Raw genomic sequence first — 23,862 nt, forward strand, 5'->3', positions numbered from 1 at the left:
GTGAGGAAAGCAGCGTTGCTTGAGAAAAAGGCGTGGTAAGCAAAGACAGAAAAGGGTTATTGAGGCGAGGATCTGTAAATTCATAGGGCTGCTTCTTGTGGTCTTGTCTTCAGGGGCACACCTTCAGGGTACTTCTGCTGTGTCTCTAGGATAAAACTGGGGTAAGTGTAGATACCCCTCCTGAGAGGTAAAGACACTGCTTCTTGGTTCCTGCTGTGCTTGGGCTGTTCTCTTGCTACCCCAGGAGGAAGGCAGCACTCGTACTGTCCAGTTCATTGCATGGCACAGAAACAAAATCACTGGCATTTGCTTTCATCGAGTTATCACTGCTTCCATGATCTGACCTATGTCACTTACTCCAAAATAAATTAATTGCTTAGCATGTATAAAAAGAGCATTTGGTGAAAGTGGTTGTCTACGTGATGATAGGAATTTCCACACTTGTTGACCTCCTTGGGCCTAGATCGTTTCATGCCTCCTAGGAGTTCTATAGCGATGTAAAGGAGTGCTTTTTTACCTTCTTAACACTTTACAAACTGCTTACAGTTTGCTCTAGATGCAGTTACTCTTGATTTTTCAGGACTTTAATTTGGCCTGGGACTGAGGCATGGAAATGCTAGAAGTTTGCCTTGTCTTTGCAGAGCCTGGGAAATGGGGTAGGCTGCCCTGTGCATTTCCCATCTGGCGCCTCTCTTTCAAAAGGCCTTGCTGTAGAGTTAGTATTTCATGTCTCCATTATTTTTCTATTTGCTCTGGTGTAGTGTCAGTTTAAAAGGGTATCTGCAGACATCTGCTGGCCCTGGTACATTGCAGTAAGTTAAAAACAATTATTTTCAGTTGTGAATTTCCTCTCATTAGGAAAGAATTTCACTGCCTCTGGTTTGTTGGATGTACTAGTTTTAACCTTGCTTGCAACAATTCCTTTAAGCCTACAAGATGGACCCACTAAAAGAAAGGACTATGTGTTTATTTTCCAAGAACCCTAAAAGTGAGATTTCTATTTCCCTATTATGTTGTTGGTTTTTCTCAGTCCTGCTGGCAGCATACATCCCATGAATACATAATGCAGAGACTTGTGCTTTCAGTACGGTTTTCCTCACCCCCTTTTCAACCTTCTAGCCAAGTTTCTGCTCACAGAACATTCAAAAGGCCCAGTCTTGCATTTCACATCACCCAAATCTTCTACTGATACTGACAGACTTTAATTAGTCTCACATCCTTACAAGAGAAGAAGAAAGCTGCTACGCCTGTGCCCAGCCATCTATTTTTTCAGAATGCACATAAGTAAATGGGAAAATGTTTCTTTTGGCCCAGGTGATTTCTCTGATTTGGATGCCAGGCATAGCATCTGCCTGCTCTCCCTTAAGCATCTTTCAGCACTGTCTTGAGAAGTGTATTGATAAAGGTTAGGGGCTAATTTAAACGAGCTTTCCAAACTGTTGGTTTTTTGGGGGGGGGAAACCTTGCGAGAATTACTGGCTTCCTTGTCCATTTGCTCTCTACACTTCTGGAGTAATTGTGGCAAAGATTTTTGCAAAAGAAGTTGAAACCTGGAGGGGAGATGGCAGTGTGTTTTTAAAGTAACATTTTTACTGTGATGTCATTAATATTCCATGGTTGTGGAATCCATGTTATATAGAAAGGATAGTCAGCTGGTGGCTTTATTGACAGAAAGTGTACTGAGGGCACAACATGACGTGACACAAACATGCACAGTGGGATGTAGCCTGAATATTTTATTTGGTCATTTGTATTATTTTTGTAGTTTGAATTGGTTAACGTTCAGCCAGTAACATGTTGAAGCTTTATGAGTCTTTGTTTTATACCTGTACTTATTTCTCCTATGAAAATCATTCAGGGCCCCCATTCCCCACTTATAAAATGGGACCAGGGCGTTTGTATTTTAGTCTGTTTCCATTTTCCAACAAAAATGGCTCTTAACTGCCTGGGTGGTGTGTGGCATCCCGTGTTTCTTAGTCAGGTAAATGATGCATATGAGGAATGTTAATATTAAACAGGCTACTCGAAGGCTTCATCTGGGCTTCAAACATCAAGCTTTTCTTGCTTTGTGATTCTTATCCTTCCTATCATATGCTTGCCCATGAGAACACAGCTGAAAAGTTTATCAGCTAGACATTTTTTTTTGAGCAGCAGATGTGGCTTTCACTCTTATCCCTGAGCCTTACTTCTCATCCCTGCAGCTCTGTGCGGCTGACAGATGACAAAGAGTATCAGGCAAGATGAATTTGTGCCTGAAGCAAATGTGCTGTGAGATAAGAAGACACTTTGGGGGTGTGATGTGGTATGGGTAACTCAAGGGTGGATGAAGAGATGCCAAATGCTTTGCATCAAATTCTGTTTATGTTGGATGGTGATGGAATGTTGGTCCAGAAGGTTGTGGTGTAGAATGGCTCTGTGTTGGAATGTTTAAGAAGATTCTGCTTCTTCCCATGGGTCAGTGGCAAGTGGTGTCCAAATGCCTCCCTGTATTCCAGTGATTTGGTGCCCTTTGATAAAAAAGGGGAGCAAATTTGGGAGACAAGTGGGTTGGGGGCAGTCAGAGTGCTTTAAAGAAGTTGGGGAATTGCTGTCCTTTCTTGGCCTGTGAATAAATGGAAATCTCCATCATCCATGCCTTCTGCAGCAGGGAAGGCTGTACCAGGAGCAGGTTTAAAAAGCCTTGTTTTGGTTAGATGCCAGGCTATGCCTTTCCAGCTTCACAGGGTACAGTAATTCAGCCCTTCTACGTCCCAGACATGAGTTTGGACTGTTGGCCGATGTATTTCCCACCCTGGCTGGTCAGCTGGCCACCCAGTTCCTCCCTGTTGAGGCTGCGTGACGATATTTCAATGCATGCTTTTCTCTTCACTTGTCCAAAGGAGTAGAAAATTAGCTCAGAAGACTTCTATTCTTTCCCTTAATTGGGCAGAAATGCCCTGGCTTGTGCAGACACTCGCTTTGCTGCAGTGAATGCCCTCTCCCAGCACCCCTTGATCATGGTCCCTGGACAGACACATCATTGCATGCAGGCCTTGCTGCCAGCCACTTGCTATTTAATGAAGCCTGCTGTCACCCTGCATGGCTGCTACCACTTTAGCATATCTGGCTTTTTTGGCAATGCTGAGAGCACAAGGTCAGGGAGAGCAGGGATATCCTTGGGTTCAAGATGAAGGCACCAGGTTCACCTGAGGCATAAGGAAGTCTAGGGTGTCACAAAGACTTCTTGGAGCTGCTGAGCTCATTCCCAGGGGACTAATTAGTCTTGGCATGTTGTGCAAACAGAGAGGAAGTAAAGGATCCTCCTGTGCTATTCAGTGGGACTGCCAGGAACACCTTTGAAATCTACTTAAAGAAGCTTGTGAAGTCAGAGTTTGCAGGCAGAGAGATCTCTTGGAGGGAAAACAGCTTTGGGATCGCACAACAAGCAGTCCAAATTCTTTGTGTGGGTAGGTGCCTGATACAGAAAGCATAATTTTGAAGTACAAGGCAAAGAGGATGGGTACATGGGTATATTTCCAGGTACGCTGCAAAGTGATTAGATAGGTCTGAGCAAGACATGAAACCTTTCTGCTGTGGTTTGCCTGCTTGTATAGACAGAAATTCATAGAATATCTTGAGTTGGAAACAAGCCACAAGTTCAAATCCTGGCCCTGCACAGGACAGCACCAAGAATCACACCATGTGCCTGAGAGTGTTGTCCAAATGCTTTTTGAACCTTGGCAGGGTTGGTGCCATGGCCACTGACCTGGAGAGCCTCTTAGAGTGCTGAGCTACCCTCTGGGTGAAGAACCTTTTCTTATATCCAACCCAAACCTCCCCTGACACAGTTTCAGGCCATTTCCTTGGATCTTGTCACTGGTCACCATGGAGAAGAGAGCAGTGCCTGCCCCTCTGCTTCCCCTCATAAGGAAGTTCTAGACTGCAATGAGGTGTCCTTTCAGTCTCCTCTTCAGGCTGAACAAGCCAGGTGATCTCAGCTGCTCTTTATTTGGCTTCCTCTACAGAGTGCTGATACCATTTTCTTTTGGAGGCTTAGTGCCTTTAAAACGCAATGAGATGCTAGCATGAAAAAGGCTATCTGAGAAGAGAAAAATGCATCCTAGGCTAACATTTGGATTGTTCATTGCAGTGTCTGCACCCCCTTTAGTGGTGATGAGTGGATCTTCATCTTGACTTGACACTGGAGTGGCATGGATAAAGTGCCTGATGAGAATCCTAATTTGGGTTTAACTGTGTAATATCAAGACCATCTTCCTTCTGCTGTATGTTTCAATACTGGCATTTTGTTTGGACTGAGCATTGGTGGGGTGATCAGCACTGAAAATGTCCTCTGAGTCAATACTGGTTGCACAGAGGCTGCAGAACACCACTGGCCACATGTGACCAAGGACCCAGTGTGTGACCCTGGTGCACTGGGGTCTGGGCTTTGGGCTGCTAATGGCTCCAGGGTGATGTTTCCATATCCTTAGCACAGCTGGGTTTTGCCCTTGCCTGTCTCTCCAGGTCTTGACAAATAGCTTCCAGATAGCTTCCACGTGTGAGCTTGTGAGTCCTTTTCACCTCTTGGCCTCCCATTGGAATCCAGGCCTTTTCAGAATAGTTACCATCTGTTTGCCCATCTGAGCTTCTCTCTGTGGTGAGAGGGTGCCAGAAAATCTTCTGCTGGTTCTGGTGGTAGTTTCAGCACAGTCTCTGCCCTGGGCCTCACTCTCCAGAATGACTGAGTGGAGTTCAGGGGCCTGTGCTGGGTATAGTGGCTTACACCAATTCTTAAGGGGCCCAGTACCAGAATTTGTCTCTCAGTATGGGAAGTTGGGCCATAGCAGTTCTTTGTGGGCTTGTTGAAGCAACATAGTAAAGAAAGTGTTGCAGAAACTGGTTGCAGCAGTAGAGAATGAGAAATTCTTCTTCTGGTAACCCCCTGCAATTTTGCTTTAATTTTTCACTCCGAGAAATATGCTGCAGCAGCTGTTCTTCCAGCACAGAAGTGCTGGTCTCAACCCTAACAGTGTTTGGCACTGAAGTGGCCAGAAAACAAATGTTATGTGTGGCTGCTGCAAGGCAGTCCTAGCATGAGGAAATTTGGGGCTGAACATGATCAATGATATTGTCTGGTCTGCTTGCCTGTGAGGATGCAGTTCCATGGTGGGAGGCTCTGGGACTCTAGACATGTACCATATGAGTGGGAGAAGGGCATGGTACAGGTGTCTTGTTCTTTGCATCTTTGGAAGAGCTGGGGAGATGTTCTCCTGTGGTTTGATCTGTGTCGTAAAGACTGGCTCAGTGCTGGCTAGCTGATGTTCAGTTTGCTGACATCAGACACTGATAGCCTGACAGTGCTGGGGAGAAAAGTGTGCTGTCTGGGAGGTGGAGTGAGACTCAATAGGAGGGGAAATCATGAGGAACTCCACCTAGCCCCAAGGAGGTGATTATGACTCTGCCATGCAGCAGATACCTCTGTCTCTGTGTCTCATAAGTGTTCCCTGGATGGTTATCTAAACATTATGCAAAAACATTAGGAAGTGCCTGTGTGCAGCTGCAGCTGGGTGAATTGGAATGTAAGAGAGGAGTAACCCATGTACAACTTGGCTTAGCTGCTTCTTAAAAAGCATAATGATTTCCTTCCGGAAGAGACAAGTAAATTGACTGTGTTGTCTTTTCACTGACAGTAGGGTTCATTTTGCTGCCAGCTTGTAAATGCCAAAGGCAAGGCAGGCAGGATAACCTAGTCCTAAATTCTGGGCACCAACCAGTGTACCAGAGATTAGAGCATTCTTACAGAATGGTTGAGGTTGCAGAGGCCCTCTGGAAGTTATACAAGCCTGTATGTCAACAGCTTCTCCAAGAGGATCTGTGTTCTCTGTGTGTTGTTGAAATACAGAATTAATTTTAGTGGAAGTCCGCTCCAGTTCTGCCTTGCCCCATGGCATCTGTTGATACTGTGTTCACCTTTCAGGTGTGCTACTAGCAGATTTTCATTCTGAGCACATGCCCCTCTTTGCACCTCTTCCACTGTTGTATGAGCCCTGGAACAGAATGTGTAGTCCATACCTAGAGCCAAATGCTTCTGTTCTTCTCCCTTGATGTTTTCCTTCCTTGTTTTTCTCAGTGCAATTTTGTTCCGTTTTTGTAACGTGCAAAGGGACAACAGTTCAAGAGGGAGATGGACAAATGACCTGCTGTCTGGAAGTACTTATCAGTCTCTCTTTCCTGGGGTATGTGGCTGTGTAATTTTGCTGCCTTTTTCTGGAAGCTCTGGAAGCTTGTGTGCTGGTGAATATATCCATCTGGACTACCAAGGGAGGGTGAGCCAGTAGCTAGAACATATGCTGAGACATCTGAAATGTGGTTCCTTGAGGTGCTACTGCGAAACATGAAAGAGCAGGAATTAGGTTGGTTGGTTGGTCAGGGTCATTTGGATAACACCAGAGAGCTTAGTTGAGCAAAAGGAAGATGAGGGAAGGAAATTTGATGTGGCTGAAGTTTGAGAAGCAGCAGAGTTCTGTGGAATAGGAAGGTTAAGAATGGCAGAGACAGAGCTAGAAGAGACTGTTTTTGTTATATTAAGATTCCCAAAGGGACAATAATAGCACCTGGCACCAGTGGCAGAAAATTATGAGCCTGAAGTTCAAGCCAAGGGCTTATCATTTAGATTGGCAGGCTTGCTGGCTACCTTCCCAACCCTGCTGTCCTTCTTTTTTTTCCTCAAAGCTCTAAAGCCTGGTAAGAAAGTATTAAACTAGAGCTGAGTCTTTGGCTGCAGTCCAAAGAAAGGAGATCAAATGGGCATATGGGCATCACTGGCATGTGGCCTTGGGGAGAAGTCCTGAGTGATGCTGGTGATGCTGTGTAGGACTTGAACTCTTGGTTTGACTCTGATGGTTAGGTAGGCCTGGGAGGAGCAAATTGGGAAGGAGGTAAAGCACTTCCATTGAAAGCATCTGCCAGAAGTTCTGCATGTGAATGGACAAGGCTGGGGTTTTGACCTCTAGCATTTTGCTTTCAAAGCACCACATAGAATAATTAATTCCTACAGAACTAATAGAAGGAAGAGCCCAGTCTCCCATATCTGCTAGCTGTGTTTTATGATGAGCTGCCAGCTGGCCACAGGAAACATCACTCAGCAAAACCGAGAGGTCCTAAGTGCAGCAACAACACAACTGGTTAAAATGTGATTGGATGTGGAGTGAACAGCAGTCACAGAGTGGGTGCTGGATTGGATCCCCAAGGGTGGCCATTCTGCAGCATATCACTGTTCTGTCTCTTGTGTGTTGACTTCTGGTCCTTTTCAAATAAGGTTTTCTGAAGGATATTTTCTTTCTTGTTTTTACACAGTACTGTGTAGGAGGATAATGTTGGCATGTTATTTCCCAGTTCCTGAGTTCAGCCCAAGTAATCTCAAGAGCCTGACAGATTAAAAAGTTTTGCTGTGACCTGTGTATATGTTTCAGAAACACCAGCTTGGAGATGCTACTTGGAAGTGAAGGTCAGGACTTTCTCTGCAGTACTCTCCTCTTCTGCAGTAGCACTGGATTGTCCTCACCTCCCCCAGCCTTGCTGTGTCTGCACTAGAGGGGCTGCCTGGGTTGTGTCCCAGTGTGGCTGTTGAGTTGGCCAGATACCTCTCCCTGCCCACTCCTCCCTCAGCATGTGGCTCACTGTGATACAAATATCTCATCCTTGCCTGGGGAGAGAAGGAGTGTGCAGGCGGCTCCACCATATGCTGTCACTGCCCAAGTCGTATTTGGTCTGCGAGTGAGTGGATCGCTCTTCAGGCATAATAAGTTGCATCTTTTGCTTGTGGTACTGACCTCTGAAAAGGAGAGAGCCTTACAGTTTGGTTCTTTGGAGGGCCAGTGAAGTGGCTTGAGGAAACTGGAGAGGGTGAATGGCTATTTAGAACCAATCTGGTTATTCCTCATATAGTCCAGAGGGCATATGATGGTGGTGGCAGTTTTCAGCTTGATTTTCTGACTTTGTTGTATAGGTTAAGAAACTGAAATAAGCAGTAGAGATAGATTAAATTTTTTTCCTTTGTTCCTACTTTACCACCACTAAGTGTTGAATTCCCTTAGAATTCAGCAGCTACAAGATAACAGGGGCTGCTGTTGCTTAGAATTCAGATGGTTATAGAGTTGTTCAAAGCACTGTACAGAAGAGATGGTAGCAAGGAATAGAAAACAAGAGCTTGGTTTTCCTTAGTTTTTCCCTGGCATTGCTTAGCGCTGTATCTGTGAACCAGAACACTTTCCTTGCCCATCACGGCTTGGCACTGGTGTCTGAGAGGTGACACGGGCGTGCTTTGCACCCAGCAGTCTCCCATGGGCACTGTCCATGAGCGAGGAGGAAGGAGGGGAGTGGTAGTATGAGTGGTAACAGCAGTAACAGAGCAGTCTTGTGATGGTGCCGATTAACTATTGATATTGGGTGTTTGTGCTCCAGTTTGTCACCACACATGGAGAGCAAGCAGCTTGTCCAGAGCATGTCTGAGTCTTGAAAACGCAGCAGCCATTACTGCTCAATAGGCAGAAGCTGGCTGAGCTTTTAAGGCCAAGCCCGTGACTAGAGTAAGCACTCTGGGAAATGCTGTATTTGAGACAAGCTTTGGAGTGGTAGAATAGCCAGCCTGGCTGTCAACAACACAGCTGTCCTTGGCGTGGGCTGGGGTTTAGCTCTGATTTTCTGCCTTAGCTCTGAATAACCTCTCCATTGTTGGCTCACATGAGAACCACACTGCTGGGCTCTGCTCGCGCTTTCTTTCAGCCTGTTGATGTCAATGGGAGTTTTGGGCATTGGTCCACAGCTCATCTCACAGGGGGGAGGCACTCAATAGAGGCATCTACTTCTCATGTAGATGGAGACTGAGTTAAGCCAGAGCAGATTGCCTTGTAAAACTCCCTGCCCTTTTCCAGAGCTGTGAGCCCAGATACACTTCTCATTGAGCTGCATTTTGTTTTGAAGAAATGCTGACCAATAAGGGAGAGACAAACACTCTCTCTTCAAGCCAAAAAAACATGTAACAACACTTTTTCTAAATTAAAGATTTCAAAAACAAAAACATAGGTCCTGAGGGCCACAGGTAAATTGAAACACAAATGAAGACAGTTAAGAGAAACCCTCTGAAACTTGCTGGTTTTCCTCATTGCAAACAACCTTTCTGGTTTCCTGCTGGACTTTAACTGCTTATGCAAAGCAGTTTTCATAGGAATGAATTTGTAAAACTGAGCTTTGTCTAGAGTGTTAGGAACTTAATGTAAATGAAGTCTGTGGTCATGTCTATACTAGGAAAGGCTGTATTTTTAATTCAAAAACATGCTTGTGTTTTAAAATCCTGGCTTATACTTGCAAGCTATAATTTCACCTTCACATGTTTGATTATGAAAAAATCAGGTTGATCTGCTGCATAAAGGATAAACCCCTAAAATGCTTTGCAAGTTACTTTGCAATCTTATTGTAAGCATGCTCTTTTTGACAGCATAAACAAAATAAAAATTGTGTACCTATGGAGGCTTTAGAAACTCCCTCTCTTGCCTGTGACTTCAGAGGCTCATCAAACAGTCCTATAGGCTCTGCCATGATGGTATGTGGGCATGTTATGGTTAAGAAACAAGAAACAGTTTTAAAAAAATAATTTTCCAAATTTCAAATCTAGTTGATCTGTGTAATTCCTAGTACAGGTAGAAATGTCTCTATAATGGAGCTAGTCAGATGTCTGATTTTTCTCACTTCTGTAAACCTGTTCCTTATTTTTCAGGTGATGTGATTTGCAGCTGGGGGAACAACCATAGGTCAGGGAATACCCTGAGTTTTTTCAGGGAAGTTTGTTACAGCTACTGTTTGCTGTATGTGCCAGAAAGACAGACAGACCTCACACAAGAACATGGTGTACCTGACTGGATGATAAGACTGTATATTGATCATTCTTTAAAGTGAGTCTTTAAGTTGCAGTGCTTTGTTCAGAGCTCTGGTGGAAATAGCACAGTGAGTTCATGGTATGTTTGTTTTCGTTGTAGTACTGAATTTGGTGTGTTATCCAGTCAAGCTTTTAAGTAATTTTCAACTTAATATAATTTCTTGTTTTTCGCTGAATAACATAACTAACCCTTTTAGTTTCAAGTTATTGTTAGCGGAATGAGTGCAATTATGAGCACTGAAAGTGGTGCTCTTGGAAAATATTTTCTAAGCAGAAAGACTTATAGTACAACTATTCTAGCATTCTTATCTCTTCTCTTTCATGGTACACCAGTGTTCTATTCAAGCCTGACTGCTACAAGAAATGTGAAAGGTAATTTTGCTGTGCTGGTTTGTCCTGTTTGCATTTTGCAGACTCTTACTGTGGGCAGTTGTGCTAAGCAGTAGGGCTGAATGAATGGTATAACCACAAGAAGCTGAAAAAAAGCCAGATTGCTGTCTCATGATGGGGCTGCTGGTAGGGTTAGAGGTAGAAAACAGCTGTAACTACTGCTTCAACTGTGAGACTTGTCTGTGTTGCTCAGTCCACTGTATGAAACTCTGTACTGACCTGAGGCACTGGTTCATTTGCTTTCCAGATGCAAGCATCCAAAGCATTCAAACACCCTCAAGAGTATTAATATAATTGGATGTAAACTTCTGCTGTTGTTACCAACCTTTCTCTCTACAGAGGATCCTAATGAACTTGGTCTTGAGACCTTCTGGTCACTTTTGAATGTGTTAATTTGTACTTCTGTCCTTCTGCAGTGTGGTGAGTGAAGGAGCACTCTTAGTCCTAGGGCATGACTGTTTTGTAAGCGTGAGATGGGCTGAAATCCTGAGCTGAAAGAAGGAAAAACTGATATGATTTGTGCATTAAAACTGATGCATGTGTTATGAATACTGACATGTGTTATACAGGCTCTGATATGATCTTGCAAGCTATTGAGTTGATGGTTCATTTCTAAATATTTGGAAAGCGGATCTTGATGCAGACAATGGAGTGGCATGCTTGAGGGCAGCAGTTCTCCAACAAATACTTCATTCATGCACAGCTCTGAGGGTTGCTGTGCTCTGCTAACACCTGTTTAGAAGGGCAGTGATCTGCTTCTGGCTCTGATGGTGCCTCACTACCCTCACATACGGGAGTTTCAAAAAGTTGCAGGAGTAATGTGTATCCTGTGCTGGTACCCATGGGCAAGTAGAGATGCTGAAGCTCACTCAGCTCATTGGAGTGACCAGGGAGAAACACTGATTGCTGGATTGGTTGTATTGTTTCTTGCACTGGAGATGGTTCCCTGGACCAGCCTTACACCATCTGAAGCCATGTGCACTGTTGAGGATGTGAATGAAAGGATGCAAAATGGTATCAGAATCTGCAAGTGCTGATCAGCAGCACTGAAGGGAGACATATGCCTAATTAAGAGGAAGGACAGTGCCCCAGGCGAGAGATACTGGCTCCTCTGGAATATTTGCAAGTTGTTCACATGGGTACGGGCCTAGGCCAGCCCTTTCACCATTGGTAGGTCAAACCCCATCACAAGTTCTAAGTTTCAACAATCAGGCACCACCTGAGCAAGACCCTGTGTGCTGTGCGGCGTTGTGCTGTGAGGCACGTGTGGGCAGGCCCTGCTGCATGTGGGCATGGGAGAGCAATCTCCAAGTGCAGTCATTAGTTATGTTCTGCATAAATGGATTAGCTCCCTGGAGTAAGAGGCCTTTATCCTATTAGCTGCCTAGCTGCTTCAGCATACTTTTCTTCCCTACTGAACCTCACAGCACTAGTGTGTGAGGTTCAGTAGGGAAGAAGAGCAGGGGAACAAGTAGGTGATTGGGTGGGGAATGTGGGAACGGTTGGCTTATGTCATCATTTCTCTCTGTGTTGGTTGGTGTTGTACTACTCCCACTACATGGATGTCTGTAGGCAAAAATGGTATCTTAGGTTTGTTAATCATCTTCTGGTTTCCAATTTCTAATTTAGTATTTGTTTATTTTCATGTGCTCGTGCAAGCACATGAGATTTCTCCAACAGACATAGTGAAAGGAGAATATGCTCAAATATTTTGCAGGTCAGTGCAGACGTGATACATGTGTGTGTCTTTCAAGGAGAAGAAGAGGAACTCTGTAGCCCTGTGTTCAGAGCCTGAGCAAGCCCTGTGGCTTGGGATGTTTGCTTCTGTAAGACAGGCTTGTTTTGGCTTTCCAAAGCTGTTTATATAGTCAGTCTGCATTTGGCTTTTTCAGTTTTCCTGCTGTCCGTGAATCCAAGTTCTCATCTGAAGATGTGACCTTGTGTTTTCTGCTTGAAGTTCCACTTGTGAGTGCTCCCAGCAGCACCAGATGGACCCAAGGCAAGGGTTCCCACAGGGTAATGTCCTTTGCACTCAGCTGGAGAGCGTGGGAGGCAATTCAGAGCCACCTTTTGAGGTTCCTGTTGTGAAGATCCAGGCCATTGACAAATCCTTTCTTCATTTAGTGCAATGTGTGTATCTCATGTTGCCCTATTTTTGAGAAGCTCCACTAAGTCAAATCCTCTGGCTAAAAATCTCATTAATAGGTACATATTCCAGGTTCTCCTCACAGGAAACCCACTGATCTTTACTGGATATTTTCTGTGGTGGATTAGGTAGATTTTGTGTGGGTTTTACACCTCCTGAAAAGTTCCTTGTGCTAACTTTGGGGCAGGGTTTTGGACTGACAAACAAGCATTTAAGTCTAAGAGTTTCTACTTTTAATCATAAATACTTAATATGAACATCTGAAATGTTCTAGTTGTTTCAAAACCAGGAAGAAATTGGCTTAAAAATCTAGAATTGAAACCATTCTGAGCTGGTGGTTTTGGCCTGTTTTTTTCCTTTCACCATCCACTATCCTTCACATCATCTATCCTTTCATGTGGCAAACCTGTGTGAGCATGCAGTCTCTTCTGAAAATCTGGTGTTCTGTATGCTTGGCTGTTCACTTTGTGGCTGGTGTGCAAGAGGCCCTGTGGCATGCCCAGAGCATTTGGAATGTCTTGTAGTTTTTTCAGCTACTCAAGGATAGCATAAAGGCACACACTTTTATCCCTGTGTCCTCTGGGTTTGGAGCAGCTATCTGTGGATTCTCTTCCTCTCCATGTCCCTGTAATGTCACAGCTGACAAGAGTTGGTACCTTTCAGTTATTTCAGTTTTTCTTCTTTCCCAGGGTATGCAGCTGTGTGATTTTCAGAGCTCTCTGCATCTCCCTGTTTAAAGGGGAACTGTGTTTATTGTATTGCCTGACTTGTGCTGATGTCTTAACCCCTCCTTGGGGCACTTGGGGACAGCATTTAAACAGCAAAGGGTGGAAGAGTCTGGGACTGCTTGTTTCAAGCCCCCAGCACTGCCATCTCCCATGTTCTGCAGCAGCAGTGATGAGGGGAGTGGGACAAAGCTGCAGGAGGCAGTGTGCCTTCTGCTTAGCTCTGTCTGAAAAGTCTGTGGGGAGGGAGGGCTTTGGAGTCATGTCCAAGCCAAGGCCTCAGTTAGAAGTGAGATAAACTATAGAGACATCAGATGATATGTTAGACTAGACTGGACATTCCCTGTGGACAACTTTGGAGCCAAGGCCAGAAAGGAAGGGAGGAAACAGTCACATTGGCCTTACTGAATTAAAAGCTTTGTAAGCTTTTTCTCAGGAGCTGCTACCATGCCTGCCAGCTGTGAAACTAGACCCCCCCCCAGTCCCTTTGCACCCCTCCTCCTCCACAGACTCTAGTGAGCAGGAGGGGCAAGCCCAACATTTGAACTTCGGTAGCTTTGGCATGTGCAGATGAGTGATAGGGAATTAATGAATCCTCTCCTTTCTTTACGTTTTTGTTACTCCACAGGTGCTGGAGTTTTTGGTCAGGTCTATTTCCTGCACAAGTGGAGCTTTGGGTTTTTTCCAGGCCTCAAAGAAAACTCAGTGAGGGATTTGGGGTTGGCATGGAGTGAATAGATGAACCATCTGATGTACCCTGCAGATCAGCAGACTCAAGACTCTGCCAGACCAGCAGGGAAAGCGGCTGCTACGCCAGAGATGCTCCGTGGATAGTGTTTGCTTCCACCATCCCCAAATTCCAATCAAAGGGCTAGTGGTAAAAGTGCCAGGGCAAATACAGCCTGTTGTATCTGTTCCGAAAGGGACAGGGCTTCTGTACAGGTACAGAGTGTATCTGAAAACTGTGTGCCACAAAGAAGACAGAGAGGCAGTAGAAAACCAGAGTCACCTACAGGTAGGCAGACAGTCTGTTTGCTTAGACCACACTGTGTGAGTAGGTAGCTGTGTTTGTTAGCTGTGGCTCTAGTGTGATATGCAGAGAACTTCAAAAAGCAGCCTGTAATTTGAATAATTTAATCTGTTCTCTGGGCCTTGGGAATAGTGGGAATTCAGAAATTCTGCCAGGTGGCAGACCTTGCTGGCCGGACTTCAGCTCACTCTCTTCTGTAGCAGGCATTGACCAGGCCAGCAGCCTGGTGCCACTCTGCAGTGGTCACTTGCACATCGCCTTTCTGGGGCTGCAGTGCAACTGGGCTGTGCTTAATTTGAGAGCAGTTACTGGTCAGACTGACTTGCTGTCCTGCCAGTTTGTAGTTGCTGTAGGCTCTCGCTCATTTCTCTTCAGCAGTGATAGCTGAGCCCTTCCCAGTAGTGCACAAAATGAGGTGATTAATGATAACCCTGTTGGAAAGGATTTTGGTGACCACAGGAATTCATTTGTTTTGGTTTTCATGGGCCACTGTTTGCTAAGTGCAAGTCCTTGCAATACATCTTCTTTTATAAGGCCTTGCCTGGCTTTTTTTTTGAATTGGGAGTTGTTTTCAATGATCACTTAATAATCAGCATTTCCTCTACTGCCTTGTCCAGATACACTTAAGTTGTCAGTGTTTGCACTGTATGGAGGCTGAGGATTTTTGGCCCTTGGTGGCAGAGGATGATGCCTGGGTAACTAGGACTCCCATCTAGGTGAAGATGGGTGCTCTTTGACATTAAGAGACCAGGTATGTTGATGTTTAGAAGGGGCTTCAGATGGACTGAGGATAAATGTGGCAAAAAAAGCATTAATGACTAATTCAACAGAATATTTAACTAGAAATGACTTTCAAAAGAGTTAAGAGGCTTTTCAGGATGTTCCACACTATCACCACAGCTTAGTGTTTGGATGCTAGGGTTTGTTTTTGTAGAAGGGGACTATTGGCCAAACCATTTGAGTTGGCCTGCATTTTAAAATGCTGTGAGGCCATTTAACTTCTGATGGAGAAATCTGGAGACTGTGACTAATGATAATTGTAATTAAAGCTGTGCCTGAACTATACCCTTCCTGTTGCTGTGCTGCTTCAGGGGCTGGGCAGGGAGCTTGTGTCTGTGTCTGGCACATGGATGCTTTGCACCCTTCGGCCCAGACAGTGGGTGATCCCCTGGCACAGGGCATCCCCAGTGATGCAAATGCAGAGTACCCTCAGGTGCCTGCTAGGAAAGCTTGGCCCTCTGGTTTGTCTGCCAGTCATGTCTGCCTGGGAGCCTGAGCCTGGATGGGGGTTGGTGTCAGCTGGAGCTTCTTCAGCTGAAAAGCAGCAAGGAGGAGCCTGTCACTTTACCGTTTTTTCTGTACGGTTTTTGCACTGCAGGGCTAAGAGGTGATGCCCATGTCCTAGCAACACTTCTCAGTGCCAAGGAATTAAAAAACCCAGTCCAAAATCAACCTACAAAGTAGATTTTTTTTTTTTCCCTCCTGTTATTCTCCTAAACTCATTGGGACAGCAGACCTGGCTTTGTTCCTTGCAGAAAACTCATCTCTGTGTTGGCCAAAGGACAGGAGCCATGGCCCTCCTCCCTTTGTGCCCTGCCACGCGGGCATGAAGCACTGCTCTCCTGGGTGGAGGATGTCTCTAAAGCAGTGGGCACGGCGCTGTGATGTTTAAGCCTAAAGGTGCACGGAGCTGTTGTGTTGGGCCTTGCTACTGAACTGGGGCTGTGCTGGGCTTTCACATCTGGCCTGTGTAAGCACTGCCTTTGTGGGTAGCCGGTCCCCCTGCGTTAATTCAGCCTGTGCTCTAGAGAGGGCCTTGCTGGATCGCTGTTCTTCAGCAGCAGCGGGAGGCTGCCGCTGGTTTGCCGGCATGTGCCTGCCCGCTCCGCCGGGGAGCAGCTGCGGGCCTGCGGCCCCGGTGCTGTCCCGGTGCCACGCCGTGGGACGGAGGTGGGGCCCGGTCAAGCAGAAGCCTACAGCCACAGTGTGCCGCACAATGGCCACTTTGTGCGGCGCCCTGACCTCATCTGCCCACTGCGCTGCAGCTGCACCCCTGCCCTGCCTTAACCCTCTGCAGCTCTCCCCGCCCAGCAGTGTTGGGGTAGAGGACAGGCTTCCAGCAGCAGGGTAAAGCTGTTCCTGCTGGCCCAAACCTGGCGCTGAGGGCTGCTAGGAAAGGAGATGAGGCAGGCTCTTTGCTCTGCAATGCCTTCCCAGGGCAGGAAAAAGGGCCACAGGGCTGTTCTTCCCTGGCTGGCTCACTGGGTGTAGTGGATTGGTGTCAGGCTGGAGCTCACATGTAAGCATTGCCTGTGCGCCAGCATCCGCTTCACCTCATTGTCCCAAGACTTTCTTATTGAGGCCCCTGCAGTCCTCTGCTTAATGGGCCATGGAGCTGCCTCCCTGCCTTGCTGTGAGGCCATGTTCTCTGTGCACATTGCATCACTGGGCATGGTTTTTCCCTTTTCATCAGCCCTCTGCTGTGGCTTAGAGTGCAATTTCTCCTCGCACTGTACTGTTTCTTCTTTCAGTTCTTTTTTTGTTTGTTTGTTTGAACAAAGCAAACACAGCAAGCAACATCATGGGTTTGTTTGTTTCTGTGCTAGACTTTCAGGCTTGGTCTGCCTTGTTCCTGGAAGACTCTGGACAACTGGGAAGCTGGCTGGTAGGGTTAACAGCATAGAAGTAAAACAGGGGTAATGGAGCTGAGGAGGCTTTTTGGAGCTGAGGCTTTTTCTGAAAATTTGGACTGTTTAAACTTTGTATCCTGTCAAGAGCCTGAAGATGTTAACAAGAAACAGAAATGTCCATACCTTTAAAGTGCACTTGTCCTGTGGAGGGTCATTAGCAAAATAAAGAAAGGCAGACTTCTGGCCTGCTTGATGTTCTTTGGGAAGTTTGGTCTTTGAGTCAAATTAAAGCACAGTTACTGAATACAGATATTTTTTTTTTTTTTAAACTTTGAAAATCTCTTTCATTAAGCAAGTGAAAATCCCTGCAATATTCTTATATTGTAACAAGCTGTATATCAGTATGTAGCATTTGATGAAGCGTGTCATTAGCTGATGGGTTATGTTGAGAAACTGAGAGTTCCTGTGCTCTTTTGCTTGAAATAGGCTAAACTAGTCTGAGGAAACCAGTAGCAGTTAAACTGCGTCCAACTCTGGACAGACGCCTAAGTTTAAAACTGTGATCAGATAATAAAATAAATATCAATTTACACCCTGCCCCCCACAACACTAATGGACAAAAGAGTTGTTCTGTTTTGTGGAGGTAGTGAAAATGAAACTATTCTAGAACCAGAATTGTGTATATAAAAAGCAGATGTAAGATGAAAAGTGTTTATTAATATCTGTTATTGTAAAATATTTTACATTGTATGCTGGTTTGAGTTTATTCAAACTCTTAAACATTTGAAAATTAAGTTGTGATGCCTGTCTTTAAACTGTGTGTTGACAGAGTTTTAAATACTTTTGAACTCTTTTGAACTGTTGCAGCAGTGTGACATAAATGCATTAATCCTGGGGATATCAGTATTTCTAGAGTAATCTTGCGTTAAGAATGCCTGTATTTTGATTGTTAATATATATTACAGTCATCTGGGTGGTGCAGTTTGTATAGAATAGCTCTGTGGTGGCTTTTGTGCATAAGCAAATGCAGGCATTCACCATTTCCTTCTGGGTTAGTTCAGAACTGCTCAAGTCAGTGTTGGAGGACTTGGAGCACTGCTGCTTAAGCACTTGGAGGTATTTCCTGCAGCAAGGCTGGATTGGAGAGCTGTGCTCCAAGAGAAGCAGGGCTAGTGGCTCATTTCTGCTCTGATGGGGGTATTTTGATGTGGCAGTGATGTGCAGCAGAGCCACACGTGTGGCAGATCAGGGATTCATTACATTTCAGTCGGTTAATATGTGATTCTGTTCTTTCCAGTCCCTGCAACTCTTTTGAATCCAGGCTCAGGACTGAGAAATCTCTGGGTTGTGAGCAGGAGGTGAGATTGGTGGGCGGGTTCTTGAGCTGAACTGATTCTGCTGCTTTCTGGAGGGGTAACCCTGAAGCGTTTCAATTTAGCTTCGCTTTTAGAGCGAGGCATAACTCTTGTGTCCTCAGAAAGGCTTTAACATTTCCTTAGTCATACCATTTCCTCCTTTTAGTAGAAATCACAGTAGATAGCAAAATAAACTTCCCTTCATGCAAATAATAGTGTTTCCAAGCTGTATTTTTCAGCTCTGATGCTAGCAGTTCTGTCAGAGACCAGCAGGAAGGACTTTTTAATTGAAATAGGGACACTGCCTCTTCTTCCATTTCATTTTCTGCAGGTGGAAGAAAGTTTTGGAAACCATCTCCTATGGTTTTATTCTCAGCTCTGCTACTAATATCCTCCATGACCTTTGACAAATCTCTGCTCTGCTCATTGTCGTAACTCCCAGACAATAGCTTGAGGAAATAAAACTGCACTTTCACATTGGTGTAGTAGTTAGGAATGATCCCAGGGTTACTAAATTGAATATGTCACCTTTCTTTATGGGCCGTTTCCCCTGCTTTAGGCTACTGCAAGCCAAATAAATGTTATTTCAGCTCTGCCTTGTGTCTGTGTAAATAGGAGTTAATGAGTTGCTGCATCTCGTGGTTGGCTTGTGACGTGGAGGTCTCCAGAGGGAGGATGAGGAGAGGCTGCCGTGGAAAGTCCCTGGCTGTTGCTAGGCAGCACTGCATTTTAGCTTCCCTGTCCGAAAGTCTGTGCTCAGGTTTGGCAAGAAAAGGGAAGACTGAGGGATGGAAAACCATTCAAAGATGGCTTGACTTGCTTTTTCTAAAGAGTGGCTCTACTGTGCTGGGTGCAGAAAGAGTGTGGCTGCAAGTGAGGTGGAAGCAATTTGATTAAATAGAATAACATTTGATAACTTGCCTTCCATGTATTCATTCTCAGCTGCAGGATCATGTGGCTGGCTTGCTCTTTCTCTCCAGCTCTCTAGTTCAGATTTTATTATGATGTGGGATCTGGAAGCTGTGAGAGTGCAGCAGAAGTGGTCTTGCTCTGCTTTCAGTCTAAGTGGAAATAAGAGAGCTCCAGGGAGCTTCATATGCTGAGGTTTATGCTCCAGTTTAACAGTCTGTGGATGTGGGGATGTCATGTTTTTATTTTTCTACTTAGCTCATCAAGAGGAGCGCCAGGAACAAAGAGGAAACACAAGAGGAACAAAAATTATGTAGGGTGTCAAGACTCTTGCTGCACAATGAGACCTTTGCAAATGTATCAGTAGCGTAACTAGTGGCAAGATTCTTGTATAAATAAAGCTTATCACAAACAGCATCACTAAAAGAGCACTTCTGTTTTCTACCAGAAGAGTAGGACTTGGGATACAGCTGAGCACTTGAATTTCTCTTGGAAGAGTCTGGCTGGTTGTCCCATCTACCTGCAGGCTAGCTCAAGCCTTTTATTCACTCTTTCATTCACATTCTGTTGGTCCTCCCTGTATTTTTTAATGTAAGGCCAGGATGGGAAAATATCTTGCTGCCTCTGCTGATTTTACTTGGGAAATAATGTCTTTTGTTGCATCCTGATGAAGTCCTTGGGGGACCTGTGGACGTGACCATGCTAGGCATTTTATCCCACTGGACTGTACTGGAAGGTGTTTTACTTGCTCCTTGGCCAGCAGAGCTCTGTTTTTCCCCTTTCAGCAGAGGATTCTGTTGTGCTCACTGAGGTGATGTAGAATTTTGTGTCACAGCCTCACTTCATCCTGGGTGTTCAGCCAAGTACCACTCACTATAAAGCTCAGCTTTACAGTAGCCTTGGGAAGCTGAGGGTCTCACTTGAAGTCAAAAAGCTTGTAGTCACATGGGATGCAGCAGGGTTGTGTTCTGCTCCAACAGCATCCTTCCCCTAAAGGATGAGGCTCAAAATCATGAATACTTATTCTAATTTTCATTGCTCAACCTGACTTTGTCTTGCACATTTTATCCCACCTGTGGGCTTGTGGCTTGAGCTATCTAGTCTACCCTTCCTCATCCCACCAACCAACATTTCACAGCACCTGGAAGAGCAACTTAAGGAGAGACCAAAACTTGGCAAGACCTCACAGTTCCTCACTTTGCTCTTCCTTGCACCCTGGGTTTTGTCAGCCCTACCAAGGTCTCCTTCCTTCTGTAAAGGAAGGAGGCCTTAAGAAAGGCAGTGACTTCACAATAAATACCAGCCTTACCATAGTGCCTTGCAGCCTGGCTGGGAGCTGAGTCCTGCAATATTTTATATGAATTCCCAGGTTTACTTGTTTAATTGGACAGCTGTGAGCTGGGCTAGTTCAGTTCAGCAGTTCCCTTTGTCTCCTGACTGGTTTGTGCAGAAAACGGTTGGGTCCTTTTGGGTTAGAAACCTTGGAGCTGTGCTGCCAGGTCAAACCTCGGATCAGAGCAGTCAGGCATGGCTACTGTTGAATAACAGAGACAGCAGTAGGATTCACCTGCTAAAGGATTAACAGAAAAAGCTCAAAATCCTTGCAGCACCTCCTTTCTTCCCCCATGCATGCTTGGATAGTAAAATACACTATCCTTGAGCCCCAAACTATTCATGTGAAAGTTTCAAAGTGGGACGAGTGTGTGCCAAGTTCTGGATTTTAGATCAAAGAGGCTGATGTGCTTAGAAATGCTGGGTGGATCTCTAACTCCCTCTCCAAGTTTTGGGCAGTAATGTGGACTGGGACTGCAAAGACGTGCTTATGGGATGTAGAGTGGCAGAGGGCGGTGGAGGAATGGGACTACTTCCCACCTCCCAGCAGTACTTTCTACTGGAAAAATAATAAATACTTTCACCTAAGCACTGATTTCAATTTTGGGGTGGTGCTTTTTCTTCTGAATTTTTTGGATGTTGTTTGTATGTTTTGGATTTTTTTAGCTTTTTGAGTTTCCAAGCCTCCCTATACTGTGTTGCCTTTTATCTTGCTTTGTGCTAAAGAAAGCAGAAGGATAACAAACAAACAAAAAGAGAAAATAGAAAGGTCTCACTATTTACCACTCATCTTGGTAAAATGGTGGGATGTCTTTCTGCAGCCTTTAAGAGCTTCATCTGAAAAACACTTCAGTTGCTTTGTAAAAGCATGTGATTGTGGGGAGTGTTTTCCCATACTTCACACAGCTTTCCAACTGGAGAAGTGTTGAAAACAGAAGTGAGGAAAATTTTTTATTTCTTTCAAAAGCTGATGGAGAAGATTCTTCCTGATGTGCCTCCCTCACCAGGTTTTTCAGTATGAAAAATGCAGTTAAAGTATTTTTTTTTAATGAAAGAACTCTTCTCTTGAAGACTTGTTTTTCCACTTGGGAGTTGTTTTGTGACAATTTTTTGAGGGGAAAGAATGATTTTATTTACTTGCCAGCTTTCAAAACACTGCCTCAAAACTGGGATAGAACTTCAACTCACCTGTTTATTTCTGTAATTTCCCAGAATAATTGCTGGTTCAAGTATATCCTCTTTGCTAAGTTGTGTGGTTCATGTTATGACAACTTTAATGACTCTTGTAATATATGGCAAAGAGATTTAGAACTGCAGGCAGGTGCTTTTGCCTTGGGTTTTTTTTTTTTTTCATTCTAAATAAATAAGCATAATGAAAATATCTGTTTAATAATGGGAATGTCCACATTTGCATGAAATAGACCATTTTTTCCTTTGTAAAGGAAGATAAATTCACCTGCTTCAGGGCGAAGTTCAACCACTAATTGATGGAAATTAAGAAGATATTTCCTTTCAGGCAGTTGTTCTTTTTCCTTGTGAAATTTCTTGTATATTCTTTCAAAACCTAGGCCAGAGGACTCTATGCAGGCTGTGAGACAGCCTCAGATTAGGTTGATTTACTTGCTGGCCACCTTTGGTAATTCTTAATCTTTCATATCCCACTTAAACATGCATCCATCTTGTTTTAATGAAGTGTTGATCAAAAGGGACTCCTTACAATATCCCTCTTTCTGTTCATTCATGCTATTTCTACTAATCCCTGGATTCTACTTCTCTTTCAGAAGATGCTGCTCAAGAAGAATTGTGGAGCGAAGACTAGAGTAATTAAAATTCGTGTAAGTTGCCCTTTTCTGGTGCAGTTCCTTCATCTTTCCACATATACCTAATGTGGTGATTCTCACTGAACATCTGTGTCCAGAAGATGATTTCTGGAGATTTCTTGTGGCTTGATCAGCTGCATAACAAAAGTTGCTAGTGTGGAGTATGGAATGTAGTTGCAGTTTAGGTTAGGTGCTGACAAGGCTAATAATACATTGTCTTTTCCGTTTTGGAGACCGTGGTTTCAAAGCTTCCTTGGTGTCAAAGTCTACATCCCATGCTGTGAGCTCATACAGATAGCTGTCTGGTAGGGTGTCACTTGGATCTTCTTCACCAAGTGGTGTTTGGTGGGGGTGAGAGGTCTGGTGGATAGCTGGGGAAAAGGGACTGTACCTGCATTGTGTGCTGGTGTTTGCAGAACCAGATGGGATATGGGACTGGGTGATGACAGGTAAGAGCTACATTGCTTGGGTGGCTTTTTAGCTGGGATGAAGCTGCAGTGTCCTGAGTCTCTCCATGCTTGGCAGCCTGCATCCCTATCAGATATGCTCAAGTCTCGTCCATGTAGATTTTGTTACCTGCACCTCTGAGAGTTTTGTCTTTAGCAGCACATTCCTGGACTCATCAGCCAACCCCTGCTTCCTCTGTGGGTACCTTGTATTTCTTTTGGTCGGTGCTGTATGGTTGTGTGGGAGATGTATCCTGGGCTGAATCAAAGAGAAATGGGACAAGTAGGTTGAGGGAGGTGATTCTCCTGCTCTGCTCTGGTGAGACCCCACCTGGTGTGCTGCATCCAGCTCTGGAGTCCCTGAACAAAGAGAGACATGTAACTGTTGGAGCAAGTCCAGAGGAGGGCTGTGAAGTTGTTAAGAGGACTGCAGCACTTTCCCTACAAAGACAGGCTGACAAAGCAGGGGCTGCTCTGCCTGGAGAAAATAAGGCTCCTAGGCGACTTTGTACCACCTTCCAGTAGCTGAAGGGGGCTATGAGTGAGCTGGAGAGGGACTTTTCACAGGGATGTGTAGCAATAGAACAAGGGGGAATGACTAAGCTGAAGGACAGTAGATTTAGATTAAATTTTGTGAGGAAATTCTTTACAGTGAAGGTGATGGATGTACTGGAGCAGGTTGCCCAGAGAAGTTGTGGCTGCCCCATCCCTGAAAGAAGAATTGTGGCCAGGTTGGATGGGGTTCTGAGCAACTTGGTCTAGTAGAAGGTGTCCTTGTCACAGCAGGGGCATTGGAACAGATGATCTTGAAGGTCCCCTACAACCAAAAACATTCTAAGATTCTGTTTATTTGTGACTTTGCATGTTGTCACCAAAGCAGGTGTACCTCAGTCCACATGATCCTCCATGTTTGTGATACACAGGCAAAAATAGGTTAGGGGGAAGAAAACAAATATTCTTCACGATGAAGCTGCTGTTTTCACTGCAGTGTCTTTTATAGCCTTGCGAGAGGGATGAATGACAGACCAGGAGCCTTTCAAGGTTTTTACCTTGTCCAGCAGGCAATAGGAACACTGCCTTTGTGTACCCAGCAGTGCTCCAGTTGATAAGCATGCTGTTGGATGTCCTTGCCCATCACTGCTCTGGAAATGAATTTGGTGTCTGAG

General features: G+C 44.9%; 1 protein-coding gene across 4 annotated transcripts in view; it reads left to right on the plus strand.

Moving 5' to 3' along the window:
* Positions 1 to 23,862, plus strand: part of LOC121340710 — a 60,243-nt gene that overhangs the window by 21,131 nt on the left and 15,250 nt on the right. Inside the window, exon 4 of one of the 4 annotated variants that reach the window (XM_041413640.1) lies at positions 22,212 to 22,265. The exons of 1 other annotated variant lie outside the window; for it this stretch is intronic. In XM_041413640.1, the coding sequence (XP_041269574.1) occupies positions 22,212 to 22,265 (54 nt within the window). Of the gene's footprint in view, positions 1 to 113; positions 162 to 22,211; positions 22,266 to 23,862 lie in introns of all 4 variants that reach the window. 2 more of the 4 variants (XM_041413641.1, XM_041413643.1) reach the window with 2 other exon arrangements.

Source organism: Onychostruthus taczanowskii, unplaced genomic scaffold (genome assembly GCF_017590055.1).
Source record: "Onychostruthus taczanowskii isolate IOZ18803 unplaced genomic scaffold, ASM1759005v1 scaffold42, whole genome shotgun sequence".
Lineage (NCBI taxonomy): Eukaryota > Metazoa > Chordata > Aves > Passeriformes > Passeridae > Onychostruthus > Onychostruthus taczanowskii.